This window comes from Lutra lutra, chromosome 1 (assembly GCF_902655055.1).
Source record: "Lutra lutra chromosome 1, mLutLut1.2, whole genome shotgun sequence".
NCBI classification, from domain to species: Eukaryota; Metazoa; Chordata; class Mammalia; order Carnivora; family Mustelidae; genus Lutra; species Lutra lutra.
Window position 1 is genome coordinate 123,604,550 of NC_062278.1, and position 22,387 is coordinate 123,626,936.

A 22,387-nucleotide genomic window follows, 5' to 3' on the forward strand; every position below is an offset into this window, starting at 1 on the left:
AGAAACATTGAGAAACCTTGAGCTAATTTGAGCTTTATTCAAATGGGATTTCTTAGGATGCCTCATTTCTCAAATGAGGTTCCAAAATTCTGTGGGGACTGAGGTAAAATAAAAATATTTCCTAGCCATTGAAAGTTGAAAGAACACCAGAAACAAACGTAAAGGTAAAGATGAACTAAGAAGGGAAAAATGAGAAGCTTATTTGACTTCAGTAGAAAAAGAGAAAGGTTATAAGGTAAAATAAGATCACAAGAGTCCTTGAATGCCAGGCTACGCTTTTTAAACCTGATTTGGGAACCACTGTACACTTTGAAGCAAGGAAGAAGTTAATGTTTTAGAAGATTAATCTGCATAATAGACGGAAGAGAGAAAAGAAGGATAGAATAGAGTGGGCAACAAGTTCAAATGGGAAGCTGTAAAGAGAATGAGGTGATATGTTCTGAACTGAAGTTGTAACGGTAGGAACAGAGACAAAAAAGTCTATCTGAAGATGACTGAAAGGGTTTGGAGGCTGATTAAATTAAGACCAGGAAGGAATCAAAGAAGAACCTCAAACGTGAATAAGACAACAGCAGTACTGTTAACCAAGATAAAGAGACTGTGAAAGAACCAGTTAGAGAAAGGAAAAAGCATGTATGTCTTTTTATATAATATTGAGTCTAAATTTATGCCATCTGAATAGGTCTCATTAATGAAGTCAGAGTCGAGATAATCAATGGTGCAAAGGGAGAGCCAGTGAAGGTGATAAAGACCCAAGAGAGGGGACAGGAAAAAGGGGCAGCAGAGGAAAATGCAGTGGCAAAAGAGGGAGATGAATAAGAAAGGCACACAACCACAGACTGTAAGAGAAAGTCTTTCAAAAAAAGGAGATGTCACTGAAGGAAAAGAAAAAGTTAGGGAGTCACAGAATGTTAGCATTAGAAGGGACCCTGAAGATAATTTCATCCAACTTCCATGTACTGCCTACATCTTCTGCAGACAGACCATCTCCTTGACTTTGCTGCCTACATGACACACTCATGCCCACCTCCACACCTTTGCTTGTGCTGTTCTTTTTGTTTAATCAGAAGGCAACAGCAAAGGAGCTGGAAAGTCCCTAGGAGAAAAATCCATAAAAAACTGAACGTGAGAAAAGAGGTTTAAAAGTATAGAAATAGTATTGCTCTAGTTTTATCTTTTAACCCTTCCAGCACTTAGCACAGCTCTATAGTTATTGTTTTTTGTTTTCATTTTAAGTACATTAAAGACAATTTGGAAAGTACAGATGTAAAAGAAAGACGATAAAAACTATCCCTAATTCTCCTGCCATAGCAGAATCACTGTATTTTTATTTTGGTAGTGTTTCCTAAGTCTTAGCCCCATAAGTATGGGGGTTTATAGGTCTCTTTATATAAATCTACATATTTATATGGCTATCATGCTACGCTTACACACGATATAGAAGTCTGTATCCTGATTTGTTCACTGACATTATGACAAACATTCCCATGCCAGTACATGGTATTTATAAGCACCATTTCCTACAGCTGCACAATCTCATCAAGTAGATCTAACATACGGATTAATCATTCCCAGATTATCTGACATTTTGATCAGTTCTCATTTTCCTATTATATATAAAATATGGGAACAGCTTTATATTCAGAGCTTTTTTCCATATATAGGGATTATTCCTGAAAACAGATCCCCAGAAATGAAATACCAGGTTGAAGGGTATAAACATTTTTAAGCTCTTGATAAATATTCTTTGAGAACAGTTCTTTTCTGTTTACCAAGACCTGCCTGACGCTAGTATACTCCCATGAAGAAGTAATAAGCAAATAGCTCATGGGACCCTACAGTATATATATAATACTCCTTGTTTCCACAGTGGACAGTGACAAGTGTTTAAGAATAAGACTAATGATGGCTGAAATTAATGCCCAACCCAGAGGCTAGCCCTAGTTTTACTGTACCTAAAATACCGTTTCCCAATTTGATTCATCTTTGGGGTTCCTTAAAAGACCATTTCGAGATCTCTATTTACTTTGGTGCATCTATTCTCCAACAAAAAGCTCCAATCTAACCCTGGAAATAAGAGGTAAAAATGACAGACGAGGAAAATGAAGACAGCACTGCTTCACGTGAGCCAATGTAAGTACAATCTGGGAGGCATGGACTACAAGATAGGGAAGGACGTAGGAACCCCTGGAACAACCTGTCTTTTAGGGTCTTTTGATTCCAAGTTGTTTCACTCTTTGGGAACTGCTTCATCCATATCTGGAAAAATGAATAAAAACTTACAGGCTGGAGCTTTTGGACTTTCTTGTGGCTTGGCACAATATCCATTTATTCTCTTCAAATCAGAGTTTCTGGTAAGTCTTAGAGATGAGGAAGCACCTCTTTCATATAACCTAAAATAACTTCCTAGAAAAGACAAAGAAATGTTTCAGAGAAAGAAAATCTAATGTCTCAAAATGAAAAATGCCTACAGAATATATATTTCACTTAAAAAAATTAACTCATTTAGGGGCGCCTGGGTGGCTCAGTGGGTTAAGCCGCTGCCTTCGGCTCAGGTCATGATCTCAGAGTCCTGGGATCGAGCCCCGCATCGGGCTCTCTGCTCGGCAGGGAGCCTGCTTCCTCCTCTCTCTCTGCCTGCCTCTCTGCCTACTTGTGATCTCTCTGTCAAATAAATAAATAAATAAATCTTTAAAAAAAAAAAAAAATTAACTCATTTAAAACGTGAATATACTACTCTCTATGTAAGACAAACATATTTAAGATATGATACTTGGTGCTGTTTTAAACTATACATGTTTATATTATACGTTAGCAATTTATACTATAAACATTTTATCAGCTGTAAGTTTTATAAAAGTACTTCTCACATGTATCTTGTCATGACAATGGTTCTGGTGGAAATATTACATATTATAGCCCTGGGCAGTTAAACCAGATGCCAAGATGCCAGTACTACTCTGGTAAACTCTGGGTAGCCTGTAATGGCCAGCAAATGGCTCTAGAAAGCCTTCTTCCACCCAAGCTGTAATTCTCCAACTGGAAATCAACTTTAGGTGTAGTCATGAATTGTGTAAAATTTTAAAACTATATATTTAAAATTGTATAAAACTGTGTGTGTGTGTGTGTGTGTGTATAAATTTTGAAAATCTAAATACACATAGGGATCAGTATTATAAATCTCCATGTACTTACCGCCCAGTGTCAACAATTAAGCCAATAAATATGGTTTCATCTGAACCCCCTAACTCCCAACTAGATTATTTTATTTTTAAAGATTTATTTATTTTTGAGAGAGAGAGAGAGAGTCGGGAGAGAGGGAGGGAGAGGAAGAGAGAGAATCCTCAGACTCTGTGCTGAGCACACAGCCCAACCCAGGACTCAATCTCACGACCCTGAGATCATGACCTGAGCCAAAGTCAAGAGCTGGACACTCAACTGACTGAACCACCCAGGCAACCTTTTATGAATTATTTTAGAGCAAATCCCAAATATCCCATTAGTTCACCTAAAAATACTTCAGTATGCATCTCAAAACATCAACTTTTCAAAAAACCATTATCCAGAATACATTAGCTTAATTAAAAATATTACATCCTTGATATTAGCATGTGATGATCAAATAATAAATTTCCCCAATGGGCTTATAATTTTTTTTAATAGTTGGCTTACTCTAAATAGGTGCACACTGAATATGGTCGATGTGTCCCGTGTAGGTCTCCCCCTCCTTTCCTGTCATTTGTTGAAGAAGCTAGGTCATTAGTTCTACAGAATTTCTCTCTTTTGGGATTTTGCTGATGGTGTCCCCTTGATGTTGTTCAACATATTCTTCTAAATTCTTTTCCTTATAAACAGATTTTTGAGGCTTCATCAGATTTTGAATTTTTAGCAAGACTATGCCATAGGCAGTACTGTGTATTCCTACTGTATCCTACTGTACTGATCCAACTGTATTAGTCTGACTCCTCATACCTTATAAAGACCACCACCACTGTTGACCTTTCATTTGATGTTTTTAGCAGACATTGATGATGTTACCTAGATCTATTATTTCAAAATGGACTGTAAAATGGTCATATTCTACATTAACTATTTGATTATCCTAAGGTAAAAGTCCACAATAAATGTGGAATAAATGCTTGGTTCTTCCAATTTGCCAGTTTTCAAATTAATGGATTGCTTTCCTTGTAACCTCCACAGGTGATAATTTGTTTAAAAATAAGATAAAGGTGGGGGGCCTGGGTGGCTCAATTGGTTGAGGTTCCAACTCTTGGTTTTGGCTTAGGTCATGATCTCATGGGCTGTGGGATTGAGCCCCATGTCCAACTCAATGCTCAGCAAAGGATGGGTCTGCTTGAAGATTCTCTCCCTCTGCCCCTCCCCCCACTACTATACATGAGCTTGTACATGCGTGCTCTCTCGGATTAAGTGGAGAAATCTTTAAAGAAAACAAATAACAACAACAAAAGGAACTCTTGCATTTTTAACACATGTTCCCCAGCACATTTGAGTCATTTTTATTTTTGATGCTCAGATAATCCCATTTTTAGTCACTAGGGACCCTTCTATGTTGGCTCCTGAGTACTTTCAACATGTGCTCAGTGATCATTGATACCTTCCTTACTTTCTGACATGACATTCCAGATTCATTTTGAATGCTTCTTGCCCCTGATTTGGAATCAGACATTCCTTTAGTGTGCTCTGGTTCCTTTAAAGAGGAAGTATTTTTAGAGGTGCCTTAGGAAGGCTCATTATTAGTGAGTTTGTCATTGTTTCCATGCCTTCTCAGTGAGCAAAACTAGGAAATTAATTCATTCTTAAAACAAAGGTATGCTTAAGAACTTAGTTTCGGGGGCTATGGGGCACAGTCAGTTAAGCATCCAACTCTCAGTTTTGGCCCACGGTCATGAGATTGAGCCCTGTGTTGGGCTCTGCACTCAGCTTGGAGTCTGCTTGAGATTCTCTCCTCCCCCTCTCTCTGACCCTCCTGCTCATGCTCTCTAAAATAAAAATAAATGTTTAAAAAAAAATTTAGTTTCTGTTAGCCATTTTCACCTTCAGCCTTAGCATAAAAAATTTTAAATCAGTCATAATTAATCAGATTTCAAAGCACAGACAGCCAAAAATAGTTTGGATGAGGATGAGAGAAAAGCAGGGGGGGGGGATTCTAAGTATGGGAGTCATGGTACGGAGAGACCAAGGCTGGTATAGGATTCAGAATCAGAATTGCCCTACAATCCTAGAATATGGAAAAAGTGGAGCGCTATGAAGTACAATGGAACAGAAAAGAAAGTTGGAAAGGCACCAGTGATAAATCTGATTACTGTCCTGGCACTGCCTGATGTTCCGTGTAACCAAAAAAGGAATGCCCAAGACTTGCCTTCAATGCAACAAGAATGTGCTCTCACAGCTATGTGGATAAAAGCTCACAGGAAAGTTCAAGTAGTTTTTGAAATCCATTTGTTAATAGACAAATAGTCTGTACCTTTGCAGTTCCAAACTCCAACTTGGATTATCTTTGTAGCTTCAGAGTTAGAGTAATAAAGGGAGGCAAAAGGGGAATAGGAATAAAATATGGTTAGAGGTAGACTTCCCAAAGCTGGTGAGAAACATGATTTCTTCACTTTTTTTCAATTTAAAAGATATTTCTATAGACTTTATATGGACATATGTTTATATTTGTATAAAGATTAAAATAACTTATAGATATGTAACTCTGTATCATAAAATTCATTTTTTAAAAGATTTTATTTATTTGGCAGACAGAGATCACAAACAGGCAGAGGCAGGCGGTGGCGGGGGGGAGCAGGCTCCCTGCTGAGCAGAGAGCCCAATGTGGGGCTCGATCCCAGGATCCTGAGATCATGACCTGAGCTGAAGGCAGAGGCTTAGCCCACTGAGCCACCCAGGCACCCCTAAAATTCATTAAAAAAAAAAAAAAAGATTTATTTATTTAATTGGGGGGGGGACAGAGGGAGAGGCAAAGAGAGAATCTAAAGCAGACTCCCTGTGACCCTAAGATCATGACCTCAGCTGAAACCAAGGGTTGGATGCTTAATCGACTGAGCCACCCAGGCATCCCAAATTCGTCCTTTTAAAGTATACAATTGAGTGATTTTTAGCTTAATCACAAAATTGTGTACTGATCACCACCATCTAATTCCAAAAGATTCTCATCATCCCAGAAAGATGTTCCAAATTTTGACAAGGTCCAACTTAACCATTTTTTTCTTTTGTTGCTTGAGCTTTTGGTGTCTTACACAAGGTCACAAAACCTTACCTCTATGTTATCTTCTTAGAATGTTATTGTTTTATTATTAACATTTAGATCTGATCGATTTTGAGCTAATATTGGTATATTATGTAAGGATCCACCTCCATTCTTTTGCAGGTTTTCAAAATTCAGTTTTCCTATCATCATTGGTTAAAAAAAAAAACAAACGATTCTTCTCCCTGTTGAATTATTTTGGTACAATACAGAAAAATCAACAGACCATAAATGTGAGGGTTTATTTCTGGACTCTCAATTCTGTTCCATTAATCTATATTCCCTTCTATTCTATGATGTATTAGCTTAGTGGTTACCTAGTCATTGGACAGAGATGTCCTCTGATGCTTTCCACCAAGAAGTTTGCCAGCCTTTGCCAAAGGGCTTCATGTGCCTGTTGTAGCATGCTCTGGGGTGGGTCGGGGAGAAGCTGTTTCCACTCAATTAGCTGAGTCAGGTGAAAAACAGGCAAGCCCGGGGAGTGGGAATTTCCAGGGAAGTGCCAGACAAGCTAATTGTAACAATTCTTGGGGGCGGGGGACTTTAGGGAGCTCCAAATCCATTCTGCCCTCTTCAGTGCCTGCTAGAACTGCAGGTTTTCATTGAGAGGCTATTCATTTTCAAGCTACTGGGAAGCTGACAGGTGACAGAAACTGTTAAAGCTATTATAAATTTTGCTATTCTTACCATGATTAAGTCATTTTTCTGGGGTAAATGCTACTCAGATTGTCAAGCCTCTGGTTATTTCCTAGTTCTGAAAAAATTTGATTTTAAGGATTTTTGGCAGTGTTTTCATTGATTTTACTTTTTTAAGATTTGTTTACTGGAGAGTAAGAGAGAGAGTGTGAGAGAGAGAGCGTGTGTGTGTGAGCAGGGGAGGAGCAGAGGGAGAAACAGATTCCGCTCTCGGCACCGAGCCTATACAGGGCTCTATCCCACGACCCTGAGATCATGACCTGAGCTGAAATCAAAAGTCAGACACTTCACCGACTGAGCCACTTAGGTACCCCTCATTGTTTTTATATAGGAGTGGATTTTCAGAGGTCCTCTTACATACTGGAAATTGGAACACGTTTATAAAGATTGTGGTTATCTGTCATCTGATTTCTTTCATAAAGGGCTACATTTATTTCATTTTCTAAGTCTGTAATCCCAGAAGGCCTTACCCCAGTCTGGGTAACCACGCCACCACTGCCACCTAGTGACTAAGTGTGCACCAGGAAGAAAGTAGATGAATCGCAGTGTAATCATCTCTGATTCCTTCCTCATTTTAAATGTGGATAATGTAGTATTTACTGCTCCAGCACTGATCTGAGGGATAACTGGAAAAACAACTGTGAGAGCATTTGGCAAGATGCTTAAAACACGGCAGGTCCTCTATATTTTCAGTTTGTTTTTGAAGCATGACTTAAACCAGTAATTTTCAAAACATTTCCATAGCACTTTTCAATTTTACCTTTAGAGTGGTCAGAATTTCTCACCAAGGTAATTTTATGCAATTACCAGGGCATGAAGATATTCTATAAAACTTTACAACAGTTCTTCATAACTCTTGGGATTAAAACAAAATGCTATAATGTTGTGAGTCTCAAACGTCAGTGTGTGCCAGAACCACCTGAATGGCTTGTTCAGAATCAACAGTTCTGGGGTGGAGGCTGGGAATCTGGATTTCTAACAAGTTCCTAGGTGAAGCCGCTACTAATGATTTGATACTACCCTTTCAGAACCACTATGTTTCGTTTTTTTTTTTTTTAATATTTTATTTATTTGACAAACAAATCACAAGCAGGCAGAGAGGTAGGCAGAGAGAGAGAGAGAGAGAGAGGAGGAAGCAGGCTCCCCGCTGAGCAGAGAGCCCAACACGGGGCTCGATCCCAGGACCCCGAGATCATGACCTTAGCCGAAGGCAGAGGCTTTAACCCACTGAGCCACCCAGGTGCCCCCGTTTGTTTTTTTTTTTAATTGTGGTAAAATATACATAACAAAAAATTTACCATTTTTACCATTTTTAAGTGTACAGTTCTGTGGCATTAAGTATATTCACACTGTTGTACACCATCACCACCATCCATCTCCAGGACTTTTTCATCCTCCCCAGAGAACCCTGTATTTACTGTGACCTACAAGTCCCCATCTTGCACCAGCCTGCCCCATTCCCTTCCTGCAGGCACTGAGACAGAAAGGTATAAGGTTAACTGGCAGTGAACTGCAAGGTCCACAGGAAGCAAGAAGAATCAGGAATTATTTCCTTAGGTATTGCCCTTCTCCATCCCCCTTAATTAGAACAGAGACAGCTTAGGAGGAGAGAAGACAAGATGCCTCTCAGGTCAGTTTGGGTAATACTGACAAGGCAAAAATGCTATCGTGTACCCCTAATTACTATCAGTCACATAAATGCATGTTTGGAGATACTCATTCAACAAATAATAACTGAGTACCTATTATGTATCAGACATTGTTCTAAACAATATACAAAAAGATAAAAATCTATGCTAGTAAAACTTAAGTTTTCTACTGGAGAGAAAATATACATACATATGCACACATACATGCATATATACATATATGCACAGACACACACACACACACACACAGTTAGACAATAAATGACCGAGAGAGAAAATGAACACTGGGAACGTGACATGCAGAAGAGTTTGTGTGCTTGGAATGGGGTGTGTGTATGAGATTTTAGGTAGACTAGCAGGGTGAGCTCTCTTTGAGAATGCCACTGTCAAAGGAAGTGAGGGAACTAGCTATGCAGATACCTGGTGGCAGGATATTCCAAACAGAAACAACTGTTAAGTGCGAAGGCCCTACAGTATATTTTAGGAATCACAAAGAGGAGGCCAGTGTGACTGGAACAGAGTAAGGGGAGTAAGATTTGAAGTCATTGAAGTATCTGGAGTAGAGGTGAAATTAAGGACTTGAAGGCATGAGGGGTTTACCTAGATCAGAAATATCTCCCAACTTTTTTCTTACTACAACTTCATACTGGATGCCAATAATTTTTACCTCCCTAAAGAATAAAGGTTAATTTAAACATGCAAATATAGTCATATTATATATATTAGAAATAACAAATGTAAAAAATAATTAAAAAAACTGAAATCACTAAGAAAATTGTGAAGTACTTTGTGATTTCAGTTATTTTGCAATTACAAAAAAATAAAAGCACATAAAAGTTTTAGTATCATTAAGGACTTCCTTTTTCTGTCTCAAAGAAATATCCTGCCCTTCAGACATCCAAGACAGAAATTTTCCATCCTTGGTGGATCACAATTAAGAACAAACATACAAACCAAAAGAGAAACAGCCCTTTAACCCTATGGCTGCACTTGCAGCCTGCCCCAGGCTGACTGGTTCTGGATCGCCCAGGGCCCTAACAGGAAGTCAAGACGAACCCTCACTCCTGCCTCTAAGGATGTGACTGAGGAATGTCTGGTTAACCTAGTGTAGAGATTCTCAAACTTTATTGTGCCTCAGAATCACCCAGAGGACTTGTAATAGATTACCAGAATCCAGTTCCAGATTTTTTGATTCAGTGAGTATGGCTGGAACCTGAGAATTCCTATTTTTAACAGTTTCCCAGGTGATGCTGCTACTATTGTTCTGGGGCCTCACAATTTGAAAACCAGTATCTTACAGGTTTTCCCAGTAGCTGGAGACTGAAATGGGATGAGTCTGGTTCAAGTACTGGCTTTTGCCTTGTTGCCCCCTCCTTTCCATAAAAAGCCTTTCCAACCTCATGATGGACAGTGCAGAGAGGTGGAGATGCTTTTTTTCTCAGAATCTTTCAACACTCCTGGAGAGAATCATCAGTGATGTGACCTTAGAATTGATAAATCAAGGTTCAATGAATGCTATGGGAGAAAGAGGCTTTTAGATGATCTAATTTAGTGTTTTATAACCTGTGTGAAGACCAGTTGCCTAGTGTGTTTTAAGTACATTGCTAACTATGAAGGCCCTAATGATCTGCTTAAAAATAAAATCATGGCATTTGTCAAAACTCATAAAACTGTATATCACAGACAGCTTTAACATATGCAAATTTTTAAGTATCAAGCAGGATGTTGGGAGAATCCCAGAATGGAGTACAGATTGTGACAAATGTATCAAACTGTACTAGAAATGTATAACAGGACCTAACCCCACAACCTTTAAGGTGGGAAAAAAGAAGCTGACCTAAGTTAACTTTGGAAACATCCTTTTGACCAGAAACTTTAAGACTAAAGAAAAAAAGAACTATACATAAACACTGCACTCTAGGTGGCAATCTGCTTCTTATAGGAGTATGGGTTAACAATCTGAAACTACTTTACAAGTATTCCAGGACTGAACAAATAAGTAAGTAAGTGGTAGATAATGGCAGCCCAGAGAAAGAAGTTCTAAAAGCAAGGGGAGAAGGCTAGAATGAATGAGGCACTGGATCAGTCAGAGAATTCAGAATAAACAGTTTTACACTGCTGTTTATTAACATATATAAACATATTTATTTATAGGTTACATGTTATTTGTATGTATGTATGTGTATAGAGAGTTGATAAATGTAAGACAGATACAGACATAATCCTAAGTATGTGTGTACACATGGGTTAGTATACATACATGTATTTCCTAGCTCTACCCAGTGGGAGGGCCTGGAATCAGTGACACTTCAGTGGGAACAAGCACACTCAGTGCCCAGATCTTGATTTCTAAATACCATTATCTAATAAAGGGAACTAGGGCTCCTTGGAGAAAAATGGCTGGTTCTAGGCTGAAGCAGAGAGAATATGAGATGAATCTAGAATACCCTGTAATGCCAGAAAGGAAATATTCAAAAAACACAAGAATGTTTTTGGATAGGGGCATGCAAAGGGACATAAGAGCTGATCTGATACAGCCTAACCTGGAATAATTTTAGCAACAAAATAATGTAGTAATAGATTACAACTTAAGGTATAAAAGATACAAATCCATATTAATATAAATAATAACTGAATAAATAATGAGGGGAGAAGGGACAAATCTTGTCTTTTGGGAAAAAATCCCAAATACAAGTAGATTCTCTTTCCTCCTGGATTCCTTTCCCCTTGTGGGCAAGTACGAGTTGGACTTTGGGACTTGTTTCCAAAGAACAGAGTATGGGAAGAGAAAAACAGTAACTTTACAAGGAAGGAACAAACTGACCAAGGTTAAAATCACCAGTCATAAATCATTTGGATACTGTGTACCGTCGGAAAGACACTTGACCTCTGTGCTAGTTATTCTGTCGTCAAACCCATAACCCTAGTCTCGTCATGAGAAAGCATCAAACCCAAACTGAGAGACATTCTACAAAATATCTGACTTGTATTCTTCAAAAGTATCACGATCATGACAATCAAATGTGAAGCTGTCACAGATCAGAGGAGGCTAAAGAGACATAACAACTGAATGTGATGTGGCATCCTGGAACAGAAAATGGGATATCAGTACAATAACCAGTGAGACCCGAATAAAGTCTGTCCTTTAGCTGACAGTAATATACCAATGTTAATTTTTTAGTTCTGACAAATACACTATAGTTTTACAAGATGTTAACATTAGGGGCAACTGGGTGAGAAATATACAAAACTCTTGTACTATCTTTGCAACTTTTCTGTAAATTAAAATTATTCCAAAATAAAAATATTTATTTTTATTTTTAAATTTTATTTATTTATTTATTTATTTGACAGACAGAAATCACAAGTAGGCAGAGAGGCAGGCAGAGAGAAAGGAGGAAGCAGACTCCCCGCTGAGCAGAGAGCCCGATGTGGGGCTCGATCCCAGGACCCTGGGATCATGACCCGAGCCGAAGGCAGAGGCTTTAACCCACTGAGCCACCCAGGCGCCCCAATAAAAATATTTTTAAAAACATGAGTACTGGGATGCCTGGGTGGCTCAGTGGGTTAAGCCTCTGCCTTCGGCTCAGGTCATGATCCCAGGATCCTGGGATCGAGCCCCGCATCGGGCTCTCTGCTCGGCGGGGAGCCTGCTTCCTCCTCTCTCTCTCTGCCTGCCTCTCTGCCTACTTGTGATTTCTATCTGTCAAATAAAATAAATAAAATCTTTAAAAAAAAACAACATGAGTACTTGACTATTTAGTATATCTTGTTTTTACTTTTTACATGTTTTATAAATATTTTATTATTTACTTGATATTTATTCTTTTTTAAAATTAGCAAGAATTTGATGTTATCTCTATTAAAATGTCATTCTCACTCACTTGCACTCCAATATGCTTTTGGAATGAGACAGAAAAAGAAAAAAATAGGGTATAGTTGGGAATGTGCCCAATCCAAGGTAGACGAAAATGAAGGTCATCTGACTAATGTGCACTGGTAGAAAGGAGATGAGAAAATTATACATGTTGGTATGTATCTTGTCACACCTCGCTATTCTCAAATGTGGCTGACATTGCCTGGGAGCTTGTTAGAAATGCAGATTCTTGGCCCCCACCCCAGACATACAAAATCTGAGTCTGTATTTTTTACTTTTGTTTTGAGAATCAGAACAGTTGTAAGTCTCAGGAGGACAAAGCTAAAGGTATGCTTATCCTGACAATTGCAAAGCTCATACACCCTTTAGTGAGACATTCAAATGACTCATATGAACATTAAATTTTGAGAAGCAAATAGATACCCATATTCATTCAACAGTTAACAAGTACTCACTATGTGCCAGAAACGTGGAGACTAATACCACATATTCTAAAGTCTAGAACAGTACTATTTATTCAGCCTCAGCTGGGAGCTTCTTAGTAATTCAAGTTCTCGGACCCCACACCAAACCTTCAGAATCTCCTGGAGTATGGCCTAGGGAAATGTTTTAATAAGCTGATGCTTATGCATACTAAAGTTTAAGCAGCAGTGTTCTAGAAAAGTGAATTTCAAATCGTGCATAAAAGAATCACCAAAGTTCTAGAAAAGTGAATTTCAAATTGTGCATAGAAGAATCACCAAAGTAGCTTTAAAAATTTTTTTAAATTTAAAATTAAAAAAAAATTTTTTTAATATTCTTTTTTTTTTTTTTTAAGATTTTATTTATTTGACAGACGAGATCACAAGTAGGCAGAGAGGCAGGCAGGGAGAGATGGGGAAGCGGCTCCCTGCTGTGAGCAGAGAGCCCAATGCGGGGCTGGATCCCGGACCCTGGATCATGACCTGAGCCGAAGGCAGAGGCTTTAACCACTGAGCCACCCAGGCGCCCCTAAAAATATTCTTTTAAAAATTAAAAAAAAATTTTTAAAAATGCACAAGGCCATCCAATTAAATCCCAGTGTCTGGGAGTAGGAGTCTGGCATAAATATTTTTTAAAATTCTCCAAGTGATTCTAATGTGCTGCCATGTTTGAGAATCACTGCTCTTCAACACAATCAGTGGAAGTCCCTGTTGGAGCACAGGTCACATGGATGACCAGGGTACCTCCAGAACTCAATACTGGTCTCTGGCAGAGTTCAAAATCCCTCTTTTCAACAACTCATTTACTGAAAAGAAGTTCTGTTTTATTTCTAACTTCTACAGATCAATAACATATAACTCACTACATTCCAAGTTTGGAATCTCCGTAGAGTTGTATACCCAACTTTCAGATTTTACGAGAGCATGTAGACTTCTACACTACTCAGTACTTAACGACATGCACTGTCAATTGTTCTACAGTTGACTTACCTCCTCATCCCCTTTGGAAAAGGCTCTATTTCACATCCCTCCTCCAGCTTCCACAGCAGCTGACTACCCCTCATGGGTAAAAGACCACTATCTGACTATCTCACAATGAATGATCAGAGCCCACCAGGTTGATCCTACTATGCTGCTATGAGACTGTTTGCCCAACCACCTTCTCTTTTCCTAGTGTACCAGAAGGCCAGGAACTACCATGACCCTGGCTGGGAGAAACAGCTTGGTTCTGGGGAACAATGAATGTTCCCTTTTCATGTCCTATGGAAAGATTTTTTTTTTTTTAATTTTTTTTTTTTAAAGGTTTTATTTATTTATTTGACAGAGAGAAATCACAAGTAAGCAGAGAGGCGGGCAGAGAGAGAGGAGGAAGCAGGCTCCCTGCTGAGCAGAAAGCCCGATGTGGGGCTCGAACCCAGGACCTGGGATCATGACCTGAGCTGAAGGCAGCGGCTTAACCCACTGAGCCACCCAGGCGCCCCTGGAAAGATTTTTTTAATCTAAATACTTAGGTGAATGGTTCTCATGTTAGCCCACAAATGCCTATATAATCCTCCTAGAATTCAAATAGGATATTGCCAGTCCTAAAATGTTTGCTATGATAGGGAAGGGCAAATCTGAGGAAGGAAAACTGAAAGGTTGTTTTGAGAATCAAATCATTTTTAAGTGTCAGGAGGACAAAGCTAAATGTATACTTATCCTGACAACTGCAAAGCACATACACATACACCCTTTAATCAATACTATATTTTATACCATTACAATGAAACTGTATGTCAAATGTTTGTAGCCACTCAGTAGACCTAGAAGGAAGAATGACTAAGTGAGGGTAATTACCTCGCTTAGAGAAATTACAGATCTTACCCCTACTCAGAACTCATTTAAATTAGAGAACCACTGATTTAGTTTCCACATTATAAGCAAAACTGGGCTACTCTAAAGGCTGGCCACAACAAAACAAACAAATGAACCTGAGATATTAACTTACTCTGAGCCTTTTCAATGATCAGGTTTGGAATTTCCTATCTGCAATTATTCTGAAAAGGATGGAATATTTTGGCTTCACACTCTGATTTGCCCAGCTCTTGTATGCAATGAAGATTTCCAAATCTGTCTGCCAGGCTCCCATCACTCACAAACCTGCCTTCTTCTATGAGGTCCTTGCTGATGTTCTAGGGCTTCGAATTTAAGGCTCTAGCCTAACTCACTCTGAATCTGGGTACTGTGCCTATCCATGTTTCCCCCACAGTAAGATTCCTTTTGTCTGCCAAACTCCCAAAAGGATTTGGGAAGCAGGCAGAGCAGTTTTAGGCAGGAGAAAAACACTAACAATGGTGATTTCATAAAGTAAATCTAAGTGCAGGATGCAGGATGGGCCAGGGGCGAGGGACGAGTTGGGGTAAAGGGAGCAGGAGTAGCAAGACATAATTATGGAAATCTCCTTTTTGGTGGTGTCACAACACTGTAGTTCAAGTGGGTTGTATAAAGGAAATAAGACAGCTATAGGTCCTAACAGAGAGGACCTAACAGATGACAAAAATACTCCGGAGGAAAAATGGCGAGAGATTGACATTATGAACTTTTGTGGGCTGAACAGAACCCTAATCACCATTTGTAACATTTCTTCTATGGGAAAAAAATTTAGAGTTCAAAAAATAGATTTAAAAATAAACCTTTGGAAATTGGCCAGTTTTTAAGTGAGGAGGAAACTATCTGGTGGGCAAACTTTAGTGAGATGGGGCCATTTCTTGGTGGTTTTTTTCACTCCCATTAACATTCCAGCCCATTCCCAAGAGTGGTTATTTGAAACTCTCTTGGCCTTAGCCGTTGACCTCATCTGCTTTTTGACAGAAACTGATTCCCTTCTCCATCTATTTCTCATCCTTTCCTTCAGGTTTATAAGAACACTAGGCTTTCCTTCACTCTAAACCAGTGAACTGTTCCATCTGTGATCCCTCTTACTAAAGGATGTTGTACCAAACTTATCTTGCCACCTCTAGATCCTTCCCTCAGCCCCTTTCCTGCCAAATGTCTCCCTGCCCTTAAAAAAATAAACTTTAAATTACAAAAGTAACATTTGCTCATTACAGAAAATTTCGAAGCTTAAAAAAAGGTATGAAGAAAAATAAAAACACCTATAATCACATCATCCAGGGATAACAACTTGATATATCTTTCCCAGACTTTTTCCTATGCCTATATATAACATACACATTTTTCATAAATAAGTACTACTACATCTTGCTTATGTCAAAATACTTCTCCAAGATATTAATTAAAAATTGCTTTTGACAGCTATATAACATCCAACATATGGATATAAGCTGAATTCAATCATTCCCTTGACTTTGTTTCCCAATTTCACTACTACAAATGAACAGTTTGTAGTAGTGATGTATATATATCACTATATAAACAGTTTGTAGTAGTGATGTATATATATCACTATATAAATCTTTGATGATGTTTCTGATTATTTTCTTATATAGAATCCTGGTAGTGAAGGGTTAACAAATATGAACCTTTTTAAGAACAGAACTGCTTTCCAGAAAGGCAGAACCGGATTTACATTTTTACCTGTAGTTGATGAGAATTCTTATCTCATTATACCATGGTGGCACTGAGGGCACGCTATCTTTGACAAAAACAAAACAAAAAAAAACCAACAACAACAACAAAAAACAATCACTTGTTCTCAACAGTTTCTATAAATAAAATACTAATCTCCTTCCTTTCAAAGTTCAAATGACTGAGTAAGTGGCATGTATTTAACTTATTACCTTGGCCTCACTACCCACACATTTTACTATAATGTTTCTTCCCCCACTCATTTTACTAAAATTGCTCTAACATTAGTGATCTCTTTCTAGTCCCATGATTATGTTTTTTAGAATCTCATCATTAGCTCATTTGGTTCTACTCTTCCCATCTTTAAAGCCATTTGAATATGACCTCAGCCTTCTGCAAGGCCTCTGTCTCTCCTAACATTTTACTGCCACATTCTCTCCCTTCAACTCTGAAGGGAGTTACATTATATCAGGCCTTACATTATATCAGGCTTCCAAGACTCAGTCTTTGCCTCTATCCCACATTCATCTGCCTCAGGGAAGACTCCCTCCTTTGTCCCCTGGTCTTTGACTAAGAGGTCCCATATTCACTTATAACTCAGTGCCACCTACCACTCAATAACTCATGACCCTCTCTGCCACAGCAGTATCCCTTCTTACCTTCCTTACTTCAGACAACAGGGCAATACTCCTTCAGCTCTCCACACTCAAAAACTTCAGTCTCCCTTAAATCATCCTATGTCTCACAAAGCTGCACTGATTTCTTCAAAAACACTTTGTAGATATATTCCCTTTCTGGCACTTCCATCATCAACTCACACATGGATTTCTGTAATATCTTCACAGGATGTAGCTATTCATGTTGTACGTAGCAACCATGTTAATTTTCCAAAAATGTTTCTTTAATGACTTCTGCTGGAAGACTTCCTTTTGCCCAAATTCGAGTGGTTCAAAACCCTCAAAGGCCACACCTTATCTATTACCTCCTGACTGAAATCCAAGGTAACCCTTCCTCCTTACTATCTTTTCTCCTTCCGCATCCTCTCCAGACTCATACTGCCCCTACCTTTGCTCCTGTCTCTCTCCCATGCCTTCTGTTTCAACGAAGCCTTTGGAAATTTTAACCTATACTTCAATTCCTTTCTTAAAGCCAGTGCTATGTTGGGTCTTGGGAGGAGGAGCTCAGTGGGAAAAGCCCTGATTTGTAGTGTTTGTCAATAACCCTCACCACAGTAGATTTTAAGCTACCAATACAACATGACTAATTGGGAAAAGATGTGCACAAAGCCAATAGGAATTGGCTCCAAGGCACCAGAGCAGCACTTAAAATCTGTTCTGCAATCCAGAACTTAATATACTGTCATGCATAAGCTCTCCAGATGTATTATACAGGTATATTTGTTCACTGCAACAAACTCCAGCTCTAGTAAGAGTGGGAGTCCACTCATTTTAGAGCTTTCATAGTGTACAGGGCACATAGTGCGTGCTCAATAAAAACCTGATGACAAGACCTGGTGGGAGTGAAAGCCAAAGAGCAGTAAAAATGGGCATGTACTCATTTAGGGTTGGTTAGCAAGAACCAACAGAAAGGTCAATGAAGGAGTAGAATGTAGGTGCAATAAAATCATAATGGGAGTCAAGAGATATTGGTTATGTCCCAGCTTTGTACCTGTATGACTCTTCTGAAGCCAAGTTAATTTCCCTCTGAAACCTTAAGTTTCCTCACCTATAAAACTAGGGGGCTAGACTACAAGACTTAAATGTTACCTGATTCTAATGCTGTGGAATGTCAGTTAAATTGACAAGGACGCTGTCTGTGGTCCACTGTATTGGTATAATAATGATAATAACTAAATCATTTAAAAATCTGTTGGTGGGCACCTGGGTGGCTCAGTGGGTTAAAGCCTCTGCCTTCGGCTCAGGTCATGATCCCAGGCTCTCGGGATCGAGCCCCGCATTGGGCTCTCTGCTCAGTGGGGAGCCTGCTTCCTCCTCTCTCTCTTTGCCTGCCTCTCTGCCTACTTGTGATATCTCTCTCGGTCAAATAAATAAATAAAATCTTAAAAAAAAAATCTGTTGGTAGTCCAGCAAAGTTTAGGACAACAAAATTTTTCTGAAGGTGTGAAGAAACATTCTTGTAAAGCCATTCGATTCTTTTGACTTAATAATTATTCTGTAGAAAGTAATAACTTATTAAAAATAATAACTTTAAGTTAATTTTTTAAAAAATTATTAATTAAAATAATTAAAAATAATTATCCCAAAGAGGGGCGCCTGGGTGGCTCAGTCGGTTAAGCGTCTGCCTTTGGCTCTGGTCATGATCCCAGAGTCCTAGGATGAGCCCCGCAGGGGCCTTCCAGCTCAGTGGAGAGTCTGCTTCTCCCTCTACCCACCTCTCCTGCTTAAGCACACGCACTCTCTCATAAATAAATCTTTAAAAAAATAATAATTATTCCATAGAATATAACTGCCTGTCTGTGAGCTGGACACTAAGTGCTAAGCATTTAGTGAAAACAGTTTAGTCTCTACCCTCATGCAACCCACAGGAGTATGGGTCAGTAGCCATTTAGGTCCAAATCATGCATCAGTGGCTTTTAACTTAAAGAGCACAGACTGCTCTAAGGAATAGATGCAAGCTATGGATCCTCTCTTCCCAAAACATAAAAAATGAATACAATTTTCAGAGGTTCACAGGACCACTCATCTGTGAAAGGGTCCAAGAACCACAAGTTAACAACTCTGACCTATATCTCCAGCTACAGCTGCAAAATGAGAAACAAATTCAAGCTCATAAAAACCTGTATTATTTGCTAAAAAAATACAGCACAGATTACTAACAGAAACAATTTTTAAAAAGGTCCATTGTTTAAAGGATTAAGCTTTGGCTATTTGAAATTTCACTCACCTAGAGTATCTTATTCCATATAATATTCTGGATAAGTGAAGCATCCCTAGATTAGGTTTCTATTTGATCTGCCTTTCCTTTGGTTAAGGTTGCCTGATAAATCAGTCTTCTTACGTGAAAATCCATTTGCACATAAATACGTGCTTCCATTTCACAAGTAAATCTGCATTTCATGACTCTTCCATTTCATATCAGAGAGAATCAATTAACCATGACAAACACATACACAATACACACATATCCTGAATGAAATAAAGAGCACAGGTTCCTGAATTAGAAGGCACTTACTCATCTCCTGGCTCTAACATTTTATGGCTAAATGATCATGAACAAGTCATTTAACCATCTGACCTACGTTTATTCACTTGTACATTGGAAAACGGATGATAAGACTTACCTAAGAAGGGTACTATAAGAAACAACCAAGTAAAATAATGTATGTCAAAGTATTTAGCTATAAAATGGACACAAGTAGGTGAAAGGGCAGATTGCTTAGAGTTGCTCACAAAACATCAGACTTTCAAAGAAGTTCCTTTGAAAAGAGTTCTTCGTAAAACATTCTTAGTGGATCTATCTGGAATAAAATAAATTGTTCTTAAATTGCTCAAGGATTTTGTTTTGACTAAGTGCCCAAAAGTGAGGTTCTTAAATATCAAAAGTCTGCAGAGAGGCTTTGGAATCTTTATAATGCATAAATATATTTTCAAGGCAGGAAGATAAACTACTTAAAACCATAGGGTCTTAGTTCCTTTATAGTCAAAGTCCCTTCCACTCAATGTATTTTAGCTTTTTTTTTTACAAAGCATTGATTCTTTGATTTACCTTGTAATAGCTAACAGGTCAAAAGGATGTACACAAAAGATTTTAGGGTAAATTAGTTCAACAGAAGCTAAACAAATCAATGAAATCAATCTCTTTTAGCAGAGGAAATGTTTAAAGGAAATAAATACTATTCTCCAGTCCACTCTCCACTGGAACACAAAATAAGGATATAAAAGGTAACTTTACACAACTTTACATAATTCATTTACATTTGCAGTGTACATTTACATTATTTCAATAGGCAAGTATGGGGTGATTCTTCCTTTAAAATTTGAAATAAACAACTTTTTAATAATTTGTTACCCAGAAATAAAAGATCAGTCATTACTCCTTACCAAAGTTCATAAAGGTGACCAAAAGTGATTCGCCCAGGTGCCTAGAAAAGAGCCAAGCGGCAAACATTCTGATTTCTCAGCCCCTACTAAGCAAAGGCTCTGCTGGTTCCCCAAGAAGACAAATTAAGCTCTGACTCCAAATACTCATTATACAAATGTCTCCTAGAAAAATAAACTGCAGATTCTACATAACACTTAACTGTCGAATTGTTTAAAAGAAATGTATCCCCCATTTTAGGAAAACAATTAGTATTATTCGGTAATACTTTAAATCCCTTTCCTAATCAGATACTAAGTGAGTAGGAAATTCTAGACTCTAAGTTTTCTCTGAGAGCAGGTATAATAAGCTCTTGGGATGGTGGGGGCAGGGGAGACTCAAGACTCAAGTAGAGCTACGGACAGGAGAGGTCAGGGTGGAAAGCTGAATCAATCAGGAAACGGGGGAGTTCTAGGGATGGCAGGTGCATTAAGCACTGAGCTCAGAGGACAGTGGGGATGGGGGGGTCGATAAGGATCGGGGAGCAAGGGCTCGTTAAGTTGGTGGGAGGTGGGTGGATGGAGGGCCAGGCGCGACGGTCACTCTGGGCCAACCCCTACTACCTGCTAGCAGTTGCTCGCTCAGCCTTTGCTCTCTCCCGTCACTCCGAGCAACTTCGGAGTGTGCGGTAAAACCGAGTAACTACCAGACCTGGGGAAGCTGCAGGATTCCTCAATCTCCAGCAGCCAAACTGGCTTCCCAACCTCCCCAAGCCCGGCCCGCGTCTCACCCGCTGCCTGGCGCAGGCCGCGCAGGCTCCCCATGGCCGCCTACTCCGCTGACCCTACAGCGCCTCCCGGGCGGTGACAGCGCGGGCGCATTCAATGTCACTAAACGCCCGCAACGGGCAAGAGGCGGCCGGAGGGCGAGCAGGACTTGGGCTACTTGAGGGCGGACCGAGCGGGTCGGGCGTGACGCGATGGGGCGTGTGGGCGGGGCCTGCGTGGCGCGCGGAGCGTGTGGGACGTGCGTGACGCGCGAACTATGCGGGCGGTGAGCCCGGTTCAGCCCCGCACAGTGCCTGATGAGTCTTATAAGAATGCCTTTGTGGGATGTGGGTATCCCGGCCTTTGCAGTCATTCCCTGCATCTCAGAAAGCGCCCTTTAAAATAGAAAAAATGTGCTCACTGTAGAGCTTTTGTGAACTGTAGACCCTGGAATCGCACTGCCTAGAAAACCAGTATTTCAATACTGTTTTTCCAGCATTTTCAATGGATATGTATCAGTTTATCAAAACCACACAGTCGGGCTCCTAGTAACTGAGCGACTCCACGTCTTACTGGCTTTCAGAGTGTTTCTCATTCTATCTGAGAAATTCTCACACATGCTTACCTATTTCTTTGATTTGCCTATTTTTATAAACCAAACATTTTATTTCCACACCTGAACACCTTATTCAACTCTTACCCCAAAGTCTTTTCTAAAAACTTTTCTTAGTTGTCCCAAGTTCTTGACGAACAAAGGCTTGGTAAATAATGAAGTGGGAGGGTTAAGAAAAATCTTACTTCTACTCTAGATTTGCTACTCGAACGACCAGGTAGCTGCGTCCAAGAAACCGTTTCCCTTTGTGTAAAAGAAAAAAAAAATGGGATTGGAATAAAACTCCTTCAAGTTCTAAGACTCTCCGATACATCTAGGCCGGTTCCAGGAGGCCGTGTTAAAGGGGTAGGAGCGAAAGGAAGGACAGCAGGGTTACAGGTTTGGATGTAGATAAGGACCAGGGGAGAGACAAACCTTAGTTTAAGCTTACTTTATTTAGGTTCCTCGCTGA

The 22,387-nt window shown here is 39.3% G+C and overlaps 1 protein-coding gene across 2 annotated transcripts in view; it reads right to left on the reverse strand.

The window, feature by feature from the left end:
* FAM162A (family with sequence similarity 162 member A) overlaps nt 1–21,553 on the reverse strand; it is a 28,242-nt gene extending 6,689 nt beyond the window's left edge. Inside the window, exons 1-3 of one of the 2 annotated variants that reach the window (XM_047735295.1) lie at nt 21,347–21,553; nt 20,580–20,620; nt 2,284–2,406 (exon numbers count right to left, since the gene is read on the reverse strand). In XM_047735295.1, coding sequence (XP_047591251.1) covers nt 2,284–2,406; nt 20,580–20,589 — 133 coding nt within the window. In that variant the 5' untranslated portion in view covers nt 20,590–20,620; nt 21,347–21,553. The remainder of the gene's footprint in view (nt 1–2,283; nt 2,407–20,579; nt 20,621–21,346) is intronic. The other variant, XM_047735294.1, reaches the window with a different exon arrangement.
* Between the last annotated feature and the right edge of the window lie 834 nt (nt 21,554–22,387).